At 41.7% G+C, this 13,453-nt stretch overlaps 1 protein-coding gene across 1 annotated transcript in view; it reads left to right on the top strand.

Moving 5' to 3' along the window:
• HIVEP1 (HIVEP zinc finger 1) overlaps positions 1 to 13,453 on the top strand; it is a gene marked incomplete at its 3' end in the record, with an annotated part of 157,454 nt that overhangs the window by 68,616 nt on the left and 75,385 nt on the right. The window contains exon 3 of the mRNA XM_077769980.1: positions 12,054 to 12,107. Within this exon, the coding sequence (XP_077626106.1) occupies positions 12,054 to 12,107 (54 nt within the window). The remainder of the gene's footprint in view (positions 1 to 12,053; positions 12,108 to 13,453) is intronic.

The raw sequence follows: 13,453 nt of genomic DNA on the forward strand, positions 1-13,453 counted from the left end.
CTCTCTGTCCTTTCTCCACTCATTCTCTGTCTCTCAAAACTGAATAAATGCTAAAAAAAAAAAAAAAGAAAAAGAAAAAAAGCATGTTGGAGCTTTAACTTTTGTCTTTGAACCATTTTAGTGCTCTCTCAGTATCACAATGGAAACATGCTTTCTGAAGGATAAACGAACAATTTTGCAAAATATAAGAGTATACTTTCACACATGCGTAGAAGCGTAGCGAAGCGAGGCACTTCGCAGTTGGGATTTTATTGCGGTATATTTTGGTCCTGGTCTTCTTTGCTATCCCACCACTCATTACCACACTAGATTAAGAGATTGTTCCTGTCCAGTTACCCTTTGTCTCTACCCTACTTTACCTGCAGCCACTCTGGATCTCTTTCAAGCCCTGAATCATGACCTCCAGCCACTTTTGTTGGCCTCAGACGCTCCCCTCCTGTCCCCTGCCTTTGCGTCTTCTGTCTTCTCCTTCCTGTGTTCCTCCCGAGCCGCTGTCCACTACTCCATCTTGCGCATTTGGCTGATTGTACGAACCATCCTTCTAGCACCTTCATCTTTGTCCTTCCCCCTGGAAGAATCCAAATTTGGCATATTCCTTCTCCAGTTTTTCATCCAGGCTGCCAAACTTTGTTAAAGGATAAATAGCGCCGCTGTGCACATTGAGGCCATCAAATACTTGCGGGTTTCCACTCCGCAGATCCCTAGTTGGCGCTCCTCGGTGCTTTTATTTATCCTTAAAATCGGTCCTCTTCCATTCCCGTCAATAATCTGTCTCACCTTTGCTGGCCCAGAAGACCTGTTAGAGAAACACTAAGCTCCTTTATCTTCATAAGCCAGCTATGCTGTGCCTCTTATCTCAATAAAATCCGAGGCCATTGGATGTGCACTCCGTCAAACTCATCCTTCCCATCAGTAGATTTTTCATCTGGCATACCTTCTCCTCTCCTTCCCTCTGTCCTCAGAGGATGGACCTGGCTCTCTTCCCGTTCAAAACCAGCCTTCCTTCTAGACTCTGGATGCTGTTTTCCCCACCTTGTATCTATAAACATCTTTGAAAAACATACCGAACAACTTTCTCTGAACCCTGTGTTTCTCAGTGGCTCCCCAGTGCACTCGCTTCTTCTCCCGAGTGTTTTTAAATACAGTTCTGCCCCATTCTCTTCTCGCCCCCCCCATCCCATCGCTGCCTCATCCCTCTGCCCCCTAGCCTCCCGTCTCACCTCCTGCTTTGCCAAGCATCGCCAGGGTCTCCTAATTGCTCAGTCCAGTGGAAGCTTTTCAGTCTTTATGGATTGTGTCACCTACCGATTTGACAATGAAACACTGCTCTCCTGACCTCTGTGACTAAAAATTATTTCTGGTTCTAATTTTTTCAGCCCTTCCTTTTGTTTCATTTTGGCCTCTTTCTTGGGTTTCCCTTTCTTCTGCCTACTCCTTAACAGTTGGAGCTGCCTCTTGATATACCACAATTCTTAACTGGAGAGTAGGTGGCCCATTAAAATGCTTTGTCAAAGCTTTTAAAATTTATATAGTCTGGGGCCACCATTACGGTAGTTATTGGCTCAGTGGGTCCTCTTTCCAGAAGCCTAGAGTTTAATGGTTTTATAATACTCTGTCATATGGTGGAAGTACCATATTTACTTGACCATTTCTCAACTATTCACTCAACAGATATTTCTTGAACACCTACAGGCTCTGTGGATGACTTAGTTCCTCCTAGTAGGAAAAGCACGGTGATGAATGGCCTTTGCTCCACTCCTTTTATGGTCTCAGTCTAGATTTCCAGTAGTTTAATCACGATTTTAAGGATGAGTGGGTTTTCAAAGATCTTACTACCTATGGCCCAATCACTTCACAGAGTAGTTATGTTTTCACCTCCACCAACTCTGCGGTACAGTTTTAACGACTAGATACAGAAGATGGCAGTTTCCGGGGCGCCTGGGTGGCTTAGTCGGTTAAGCGTCCGACTTTCGCTTAGGTCATGATCTCGCGGTTCGTGGGTTCGAGCCCCGCGTTGGGCTCTGTGCTGACTGCCAGCTCGGAGCCTGGAGCCTGTTTCAGTCTGTGACTCCCTCTCTCTCTGACCCTCCCCTGCTCACACTGTCTCTCTCTCTCTCTCTCCCCTAGAAATAAATAAAAATATTAAAAAAAAAAAAAAAAGAAGAAGACGGCAGTTTCCAAAGCCTGTATCCCTAGACCTGCTCTCTCCAGGCTTTTTTCCAAACTGCTTTGAACTCCTAACACACTGTCTTGTTTCTTTCTTGCCTTTGCACCCCCCATCACGCTCCCCTACCTGAATGCCCTCATCTCTCCGTGGTGAGATCACTCATCTTCTGTTTATATTCAGCCTGTGTATTTCATCCATGGAGGTGTATCAGGAGTCTTCCCATTACCAAGACGGCCACATTTCCCTGTTCTGTGTCCCCTTAGCTCCCTGTGGATAGAGTCACACTGTTCTGCATGTAGAGGGACTGCTTGTTTACTTCTGTAGGTTCCTGCACGTAGAATCGCTCGTCTTAGGCTGGCTCACAGGAGCTAATATATTCTGAATTGGATGAATCCGGTTGTACTGATGTTGTAGAAATCATCTTAGAAAATCTGGCAGTGATGAACGCTGCTCTGGGGGGTGAGGGCACCGTGCTGGGGGTGCAGACCAGTTGTAGGAGACTGGGTCAGGGAAGGCTTCCTCAAGGAAGTGAGAACGTGATTAGTGGTCAGTGTCTTTGTTTTAGGGTGCTTATTAGAATAATACTTGGTTTATATGGTGAAGTCTATAATTTTCTGTTTATCGTTGGAGGGTTTTTTAGTTTGTAGGGGTTTTTTTTGTTTTGTTTTTTATACAATTGATAGATGTGATTTAGTCAAGTGCATTCTGGATATTATTTATCTTTTCCCAACTCCCTTGTCCTGTTGCTGTTAGAAGTTATAATGACATGCTTCCTAGTGCTGAAATACCTTTGGATACTTATGTACACCCTACTTGAATGTGGGTTTCTAAACTTTGAATATACTTCTTTTAAAAAAAATTATTAATTAAAAAATTTTTTAAGTGATCTCTGTGCCCCAGTGTGGGGTTAAAACTGACGAACCCAAGATCAAGAATCATACGCTCCACCTACTGAGTCAGCCAGGTGCCCTTGTACTTCTTGATTAGATTGGTTTTTAAATTATTACTTATTTTTATTTTTTAATGCACATCCAAGTTAGTTAGCATACAGTGCAGTAATGATTTCAGGAGTAGAATCCAGTGATTTATCCCATACATTTAATACCCAGTGCTCATCCCAACAAGTGTCTTTCTCAATACCCCTTGCCCATTTAGCCCATCCCCCAACTCCCAACCCCTCCAGTAACCCTCAGTTTGTTTTCTGTATTTAAGAGTCTCTTATGTTTTGTCCTCCTCCTTGTTTTTGTATTATTTTTGCTTCCCTTCCTTTGTCTTCATCTGTTTTGTATCTTAAATTCCACATGAGTGAAGTCATATGATCTAGGTCTTTCTTTGACTAATTTCGCTTAGCATAGTAGCTTCTAGTTCCATCCACATTGTTGCAAATGGCAAGATTTCCTTCTTTTTGATGCCCAAGTAGTACTCCATTGTATATATATACACCACATCTTCTTTATCCATTCATCCATCAGTGGACATTTGGGCTCTTTCTATACTTTGGCTCTTGTCTGTAGCGCTGCTGTAAACATTGGGATGCATGTATCCATTCAAAACAGCACACCTATATCCTCTGCACTACCTAGTAGTGCAACTGCTGGGTCATAGAATAGTTCTATTTTTTACTTTTTGAGGAATCTCCATACTATTTTCCAGAGTGGCTGCACCAGTTTGCATTCCCACCAGCAGTGCAAAAGAGTTCCCCTTTCTCTGCATCCTCACCAACATCTGTCATTGCCTGAGTTGTTAAATTTAGCCATTTGGACTGGTGTGAGGTGGTACCTCAGTGTGGTATCGATTTTTATTTCGCTGATGATGAGTGACGTTGAGCATCTTTTTTTGTGTCTGTTGGCCATCTGGATGTCTTCTTTGAAGAAGTGTCTGTTCATGTCTTTTGCCCATTTGTTCACTGGATTATTTGGGTTTTTTTGGGTGTTGAGTTTGACAAGTTCTTTGTAGATTTTGGCTACTAACCCTTTATCTGATATCTCATTTCCAAATATCTTCTCGCATTCTGTTGGTTGCCTTTTAGTTGTGATTGCTTCCTTCACTGTGCAGAAGCTTTTTATCCTGATGAGGTCCCAATAGTTCATATTTGCTTTTTTTTTTTTTTAAACAGACTTTATTATTTTTTTTAATGTTTTATTTTATTTTTGAGAGAGAGAGAGAGACAGCATGAGGAGGGGAGGGTCAGAGAGAGAGGGAGACACAGAATCCAAAGACAGGCTCCCGGCTCTGAGCTAGCCATCAGCACAGAGCCTGACGCGGGGCTCAAANAGCTAGCCATCAGCTCAGAGCCTGACGCGGGGCTCAAACCCACGAATCGTGAGATCATGACCTGAGCCGAAGTCGGACGCTTAACCAACTGAGCCACCCAGGTGCCCCAGTTCATATTTGCTTTTATTTCCCTTGCTTCTAGAGACATGTTGAATAAAAAGTTGCTGTGGCACAGGTCAGAGAGGTTTTTTGCTTGTATTTGCTTCTAGAATTTTGATGGCATCCTGTATTACATTTAGGCCTTTTATCCATTTTGAGTCTATTTTTGTGTGTGGTGTAAGAAAGTGGTCCAGGTTCATTCTTCTGCATTGTTGCTGTCCAGTTTTACCAAACACCATTGGCTGAAGAGACTGTCTTTATTCCAGTGGATATTCTTTCCTGCTTTGTCAAAGATGAGTTGGCCATACATTTGTATGGTCCATTTCTCGGTTCTCTGTTCTGTTCCAAGGATTATTTTTTTAAATGTGTATTTATTATTTTGAGACAGAGACGGAGCATGGCTGGGGGAGGGACAGAAAGAGAGAGAGACATAGAATATGAAGCAGGACGCGGGGCTCACACTCAGAGACTGCAAGATCATGACCTGAGCCACAGTCGGATGCTTAACTGACTGAGCCACCCAGGCGCCCCTTGATACACATTGTTAAATCCATACTCATATGTTAAACTTGTCTGTAGTGTCGATTTCTCTTCCCCTTTGGTGACATTGATGTCAGGGTCATACCACCTTTATAAAATGATTGAGAACAGCTTTTGTGTTATCCTGTGCTCTGAAACCGTTTAGGAAATGCTTTACAGAATTGGAAAGAATTTGGTAACAAAACCATCTGGGCCTGGAACCTTAAAACAAGGTAATTCTTTGTTATTCTCTGGTGACTTTCTTCGTTCCTTCCATAGTTATTCCGGGATCAAGTTGAGTAATTTCATGCTCTCTGGAACCTTTTTTTCTTTTTTTTTTTTCTTTTTTTACATTTATTTATTTTTGAGACACAGAGACAGAGCACAAGTGGGGGAACGGCAGAGAGAGAGGGAGACACAGAATCCAAAGCGGGCTCCAGGCTCTGAGCTGTCAGCACAGAACCTGATGCGGGGCCCAAACTCAGAAACCTTGAGATCATGACCTGAGCTGAAATCGGACACTTAACTGACTGAGCCACCCACACGCCCCTCTGGAACCTTTTACTAATCAATCACAGTTTTCAAATTCATCAGCAGAGAGTTGAGTCTTGGATTTTTTCCCCTATTTCCTTCAGGTGGTATTTTCCAATTTGAAGTATTACTGGTGTAGATAATCATTTTCAGCATTACTGTACAGTGTCATTTTCCTGAAAGACACGGGTCCACAGGTACAGAGATGTGTAATTACAGGTTAAAATGTGTGACTTATCAATGTGGCGTTCCTTAGCTGATTTAGTAGTGAACGCCGGGGACAAGTGTCATTTAAAAGAGCATATTTAGGGGGCACCTGGGTGGCTCAGTCAGACTCCTGATTTTAGCTCAGGTCACGAGATCAAGCCCTGCATCAGGCTCGGCACGGACAGCACGAAGCCTGCTTGGGATTCTCTCTCCGTGTCTCTCTGCCCTTCCCTGGCTCTTTCTCTCCCTCTCAAAATAAATAAATAACCATTAAGAAAATTAAAAGCTTGTATGGGTATTAGGTGCATTTTTAACATTACATCATTGTCTATATTTAGTCTTACTGAAATAGCTCTAGCAGTTAACAGTAAGAGTAAGGAGCTCGTGCTGACGGGTAATGAGGGGACGTAGGAGTTATGCTTATTTAGTAGTAAAAATAGTACAGCCGCATATGGTGATCCTTTTTCAATCAGATGGTTTCTCTTTCAGTAAATAGAGGTGCCTTTTACAGTTCATTAGGATCTACTTCATACAATTTTACTATTAGCCTTTCTGCTTTGTGCTTTTAGAGCCAAGGGAAGAGGGAGAGTCTGTGGAGTTAGAGCCGGGGTCATAGGTGCCGATCCAAAAAGCGGGAGAGAAGGACGAGCTAGTAAAATGAAGGTTGAAATCATCTGCCGTTGATCAAATAGAGAAAGAAAGAGTTGACTCAAGTGTTTTCACTGTACGCATGTGGCTTCCGAAATGCCGAAATCGTTTGTGACGTTAAAGAGGATACAATGCTGGGTTCTTCAGTGAAACCACCCAATGCCCGTTGTAACCCTGTGTGCTGGATCCCTGTTCCTCTTCCTCAGAACGCACCAGTGCCCCTGTAGCCTGGCAGCTACTGTCACATTCCTCCAATCAGTAATCACGCAGGTCGCTCTTACTGTCATTATTGCTGGTGATCATGAGACGGGTCGCCACAGAGGGTCCGGGTTCCACATGCAAGGTTTGGTGGTGGCACAGAGAAGGAGTGACAGGCCGCGAATGAGGGTGTTAAGAGAAGGTGACATTCTTGAAAGGGTGCCATGCAGGGAAGGGCTGGGGTGGGCTCTGACGGGGCTGCCCGTGGGCGCGGCTGACACCGGAGGGAAAACCGCACTGGGGCTGGGGGTGAGGCCGACGAGGACTTGTAAGTTACCAACACAGCGGAGCCCGGGCTTTACGTTTACCTTCAAACTGATGGTGAAGTGATTGTTTAAAGGGTGTGATCACCGGTAAGCCCCCCCAGGAAAGCCCGTCAGTTTGGTTTGGTTTGTTTTCCTGTCTCCAGCCCTTCCTCTTGTACCTGACCCGGGGTGGACGTTCACCACGACGAAAACACAGCTTTCGTTGAATCAAACCCTAACAACTTTGTGTGTTGGTCCCCAAAGCTGGGATGTCCTGCCTCCTGAGGCTCTTGAGGGGTGCTGTTCAGGACCCCCCATCCCCGGCCTCCTGCGCTTCACCACAGGGTGGAAATGGTCAAGAGTAGGAACTTACCATGAAGATTGCTTTATTGATGTAAGTGATTTAGTTTAATTATTCAGTCTTCTCCCCAGAGCCCTAAAAGAAAGGTAATTTTTTTTTAAAGTTTATTTATTTATTTTGAGAGAGAGAGCGTGAGCAGACGAGAGGAAGAGAGAGAGAGAGAGAGAGAGAGAATCCTAGGCACTGTGACACAGGGCCCAATCCCATGAACCGTGAGATCAGGACCTGAGCCAAAATCAAAAGTTGGATACTCAACCGACTGAGCCCCCCAGGCACCCCAAGAAAGGTTGTTTCTTTTTTTTTCTTATTTTTTTAAATATTTATTTATTTTTGGGAGAGACAGAGCGTGAGTGGTGGAGGGTCATAGAGAGAGGGAGACATAGAATCTGAAGCAGCATTCAGGCTCTGAGCTGTCAGCACAGAGCCTGACATGGCACTCAAAACTGTGAGATCATGACCTGAGCCCAAGTCAGATGCTTAACTGACTGAGCCACCCAGGCACCCCAAGAAAGGTCATTTCTTAAGGGCTCTGGGACTTGGTTTTTGGTTTTGGTTTTGGTTTTGTTTTGTTTTGTTTTTGGCTCTGTGGTTTCAGATTATCTTTCACAAATAAAGAGCTGTTTTTCCTTTCATTATTTATGGATGATGGAAATAAAATGTTTTTACATGGTCTGCTTGTACAAACGTTTTTAAATATGTAAGGCATCATACAGAATTGTTCATAATCTTTACCATGAACAATTTCTGTGCTCTGTTGGGGAAGAAACTCTGTAAAGAGTTGTAAATTTTCAATAGTTGCAGAACCAAAAAGTGACTTAGATCATTAGGAGCTCCTCCCGTGTCCTGGCCTGCTACTCATTCAGCCACGGGCCCCCCTGGATCTTAGAAAAGATTCTGGATCCATCCATGTTGCAGGGGTCTTTACCAAGTGACAGCTCCTCCAAATACATTTAGTACAAATTGAATTAATTAGAAATACATCTTAAATACACTAAAAACTCATTACGGTAAGAATGGACTACTCACGTTAGATTGGCCAACACGGTGTGACTGTTCATTTTATGTACATTATCTATTTTGATTCTTTTTTTTTAATGTTTTATTTATTTTTGAGAGAGAGAGAGAGAGAGAGACAGCATGAGCAGGGGAGAGTCAGAGAGAGACAGGGAGGTACAGAATCTGAAGCAGCCTCCAGGCTCTGAGCTAGCTGTCAGCACAGCCCCGACACGAGGCTCGAACCCATGAACTATGAGATCATGACCTGAGCTGAAGTTGGACGCTTAACTGACTGAGCCACCCAGGCGCCCCTCTATTTTTATTCTTAAACAACAGCAACAGAGAAACTACAGTTTGTTTCTCCATGTGTGTTTCTTTGTAAGGTTGTTACCTCAGGTAACAGTGACGTTGGGGAGGGCACGATGGAAGAGGTCTCTGAATCCTAGATCCCCTTCTAAAGATCACACCCCCAACCCACCCCGACCCCCCCCAATCAAGGCTTACAGTGAAGTTGTATATTATTGCTGGGCAGTGTTACCCTTGGTAAAAGGAAAAGGGTAAAAAATACAAAGTAAAAAAGATATGTAGGGAACTACTCTTTATATCAGGTTCCAAATCCAGCAGGGGCTGTAAGATCAATGTAGCTGGCTGGGCAAGGCATCATTTTTCATTTTTAATAGGAAAAGATGAAGATGGAGTGTGGGCAAGTCTGTTTCTGAATTATGTATACGCATAACCGTGCACATGTGTAATTGGTTGAAATGTAAAAACATTTATTGGTCTGAGTCATAGTGAAAAAATGATAAATACGGCTTTAAATATCAGTAAATTGCCTTGTATGAACCAGTTAAGAGCATGCAATGTGTGTGCCATTTCTCTGTGATTTTGGAGTATCTCTGAAATATATTTTATCAGAAGAATCATAAAGTGTAGGTTAAATATAAACAGGACTTTCTCTAAAAATTGAAGCAAAGGCTTTTAATACTGACTCTTACAAGCTCTCTAAATGAAAATTGTATTTACCTTTTGAACTAGAGCTTTAGGTAAAAGTGTTTAAGTAGATGCGTATACCTGACAAAGTAAATGTCCTAAATCTGCTGATTTATGCATGGTTATTATCAAGAGAAAAAGGCAACTTAATTGAAAATTTAACAACAAAAACCAGTGTTCTGTGATCCCATGTAAATTGAGGTCATTTTTCTAAGAACTTGTTATGGGAAAGTGCAAACAGCAGTTGGCCAGACCTCAGTGTACCAAATAGCACTATTCTTAAATATGTGTTAAATCATGAGCTTTTGTTGCTTTGAGCCAAAATCGATTCTGTTAATAAAATGTTGTTTTATTATATAATGCCAAATTATGTGTGCACAAACTCTTAAACACAGTCATTACTGCCAGGATATATATAATATGTATGTACGTATTTATGGTTCTTAAGTTTGGAGGAACTGCTGGCGTAGAAATAACAGTGTATTTTCCTTTTTATGTTTCTCAGGGACCTTATATTTAAATTCTGTGATTTGTTTCTTTACATCTTGAAGGCATACAGCGTACTTTGTTTATTTTATTTTTTTTATTTTTTTATATAATTTTTTTTATTTGTTTCTAGGAGAGAGAGAGAGAGAGCGTGAACAGGGGAAGGTCAGAGAGAGAGGGAGATACAGACTCTGAAACAGGCTCCAGGCTCTGAGCTGTCAGTCAGCACAGAGCCCGACGCGGGGCTCGAACCCACGAACCGTGAGATCATGATCTACACGAAAGTCGGACGCTTAACCGACTAAGCCACCCAGGTGCCCCGTGTATCTTATTTTTTAAAAAGTGGCCTCTGTCCTTTTGCTACTTACAAAAACCTATGTAGATTTCATCCATGCATTTGGTATTTTTCTCTCTGAAATAAAATGACTGCTGATGCAAGGTCCATGGTTTTTTGTTTGTTTGTTTGTTTGTTTTTTTAGGACCATTTCCAATTCACTTGTTATTCCATGAGAAACAACTAAAACCTGTAAATAAGAGAAATTGTAATGTTTCTGTAGGTTACCTCTACTCGTAGATCTTATGCTGGATCCAGTAATTAGCAAATACTAGGACATTGCTGTGGGGATACATTTATCACGATGAAAATTTATTCTTGACTAATGCTGATAGTCCGTGTCTAATAGTTCAGGGTAGCTCGAGTCCATTTTCTCTGCCGCTCCCACTCTGCTTTTGTTTTGTAGGCTGCGTGGATCACTGTGCAGTTAGAAGAAGTTTGATCAATAAATTGAAGGTTCTCTCAATTTCTGGCTTTCTCCACAAGGTTAATGGGAGAGGAAGCAGGTGGTTCAAAAGGCCCCCGTGGTGGGCATCTGTGTCTTTTATTTGTTTGGAAGAGGAAACATTTTGGAAGTTCATCTTCCGTGGCAAGTTGTGGTAGGAGTAGCTTTGGAGATGATTTTGGGAACTGGTGGTGGACGCCAGAAGGCGCAAATGGCTGAAGTACCAGTATTTTGAAAATTTGTAAATGATAACTTCTTCCGTGGACTAACTAAAATATCATGTGATTATTGGCACTGTATTCACTTCAGTACAAAAAGGTACCCTGGGAATTTTGTAACTTCTACCATGGTAAGGAGTATTTACACCCCCGTATTAAAGCTGGAGTTATTGTCATAATCATCAAGTAAGTACATCGTTATAAAATTTAATTTTTTTCTTTAATGTTTATTTTTGAGAGAGAGGCAATGTGTGCGTGTGGAGGAGGGGCAGAGAGAGAGACAGAAAGAGGGAGAGAAAAATCCCAAGCAAGCTTGGGAACTGCCAGCACCAAACTGGACACAGGGCTCGACCTCATGAACTGTGAGACCATGATGTGAGCCGAAGTCTGACACTTAACTGAGCCACCCAAGCGCCCCTACATTAATTGTTAACCAACGGAGGACATACGCTTTTTTACAAAACCCACTTGCACTCAGAGCCTTAGATCTCAGAACTACAGGCTCTGGGCCCACGCTCGCCTCCCTCTCCTGTCCGCTCCGGGGCAGCCCTCCCAAGCGCCTCGTCAGTTACTGCTTGTGGGTTACACCTGATCTTTCGGAACTGGCTCATGTGTAGCAGTTCTGGGGTCATTGCTTTGATAGAGTGGCTCTCTGATGCAGTCAGCTCCCCGCACACTTCACTTCATGAATAACAGTCCTGGTACCCAGGGTCCCGCATGCTTCGGGAAAGGTTGTCCTGGTACCAAGGCTTGTCGAGAGGGAAGGGTATTCCGCTACTCTCCTGCCCCTCCTTTCATTCATTACCCGGTTCTTCCTCTCGTTCTTCCATGTTTGGCATAGGTTTTAGGCCATCCGTGAACTTTGTTTAGACTTGTTTCTAAGCTAGCAGGCATTTGTTCTCTGTCTCTAATAAAATCGCTGTTGGGCATGTATGTGTCTTTATAAGGAAAGCTTTATTTTTAGGTATTTATTACGCACCTAAATGTTTGTTAAGTATCATTCAGTATTTAAAATGCACCAATGAATTGCATTATGAAAACGTTAATTGATTGGAGCTGGTCCTTGTGACAAAGACGTGGTGATTGAAATTATGTATTCCAGTTTTAAAATAAGGGAATATATCATTGTTTTAACAGTTTGCACATATTTATGAATTCATTCCATAAATATTTATTACTATATATGAGGCTCCTTGTATAAGTAGTGTGTTTGTCTTACTACATTCTTATTTGTATACGATGAATTGATTTGTAAAATCTCTTTGTTTTTCTTAGATAAAATTGAAGAAGCACAAAAAGAACTTAATGGGGCAGAAGTGTCAAAAAAAGGTAAATTAAAATCAACCCAATGTATACTGGATTCTTCTCAGAGATTGCTATATAGATACCTAGAATTGCAGCCTCACTAAATCCATCAGTGTAAATATATCACAAAATTAGAAATCACCTTAGATTGATGGATACCCAAAAGTATATGGACTTTGCTTCCTGAAATGCTTTAGCTACATAGCATATTCTGTAACTGTTTCCTAGAAATTAAGATATTGCTGGTAGGGTTATGAGAGATCGTTGTAGCTCTTTTTGAAGTCCTATTTATGAGACTGTCCCATAGCAATAAAAGTACCAATATAATGAATATCGATGGCTGTGTTTCAACATATCTGTGCCTATCTATGTGTGTTCTTGTGATGCAGTTTTTTTTTTTTTTTTTTGGTAATGACAGAAGCCTAAGCTAGATAAAATAATATGAATGCTAGTCAGGGGGAAGAATGGTTGAATCAATTGTAATACATTGATATTTGGGGGGATATTATGTACCTTTTCAAGAAATGTTAATTTTTTCAATTGATGGTGGTGCTTTATTGCTGAATGAGGAAAATGAAATTGCACTGTAGCCTGTAAAATATCTCAGTTTGTAAGTTCAATCAGATGACAAACACATACACGCATACGAATTTATACACATTTCTGTGCAGATGATTATACAGGATTGGACAAAGTTTGCAAGGACTATATACAAATATGTGTACAAAGGTAGAAGAAGGTGCTGAGGAAGCTTAGCTTTTCTTTCTGTAGCTTTATGGTTTTTATTAGCTATAATGGTTGTAATTTTATATAAAAAATTTAAAGGCATAAATTGGTTTTCATCGTAGAAAACCGACTGATCACTTTTCCAGATAATATGAAAAATACATTTAATATAAAACCGCCTGTGGAGAGGGGAAGACAATGAGGTGGATAGTCTTCCAACACTGTGTGCTGAGTAAAACTGATTAAAAGGATATAATTAACGTTCCCTTTATAACATTTATATTTTGGGACTTATTTCTTTGTCCTTATTATATCTTCTAATTATACTGGGCTACTTTTTGTTTTGTTTTAATGTTTTTTAATTTCTTTTCTGAGAGAGGGATAGAGACAGAACATGAGCAGGAGAGGGGCAGAGAGAGAGGGAGACACAGAATCTGAAGCAGGCTCCAGGCTCTGAGCTGTCAGCACAGAGCCCGACGCGGGGCTTGAACCCACGAACTGTGAGATCATGACCTGAGCCGAAGTCAGAACGCTCAACTGACTGAGCCACCCAGGCGCCCCTATAGTGGACTATTTTGACAGTAATTTAGCCATCTATGATTCCAATGGAAAGTCTTTTTTTTTTTTTTTTTTTTTTTTTAATT

Source organism: Crocuta crocuta, unplaced genomic scaffold (genome assembly GCF_008692635.1).
Source record: "Crocuta crocuta isolate KB4526 unplaced genomic scaffold, BGI_CrCroc_1.0 scaffold24, whole genome shotgun sequence".
Lineage (NCBI taxonomy): Eukaryota > Metazoa > Chordata > Mammalia > Carnivora > Hyaenidae > Crocuta > Crocuta crocuta.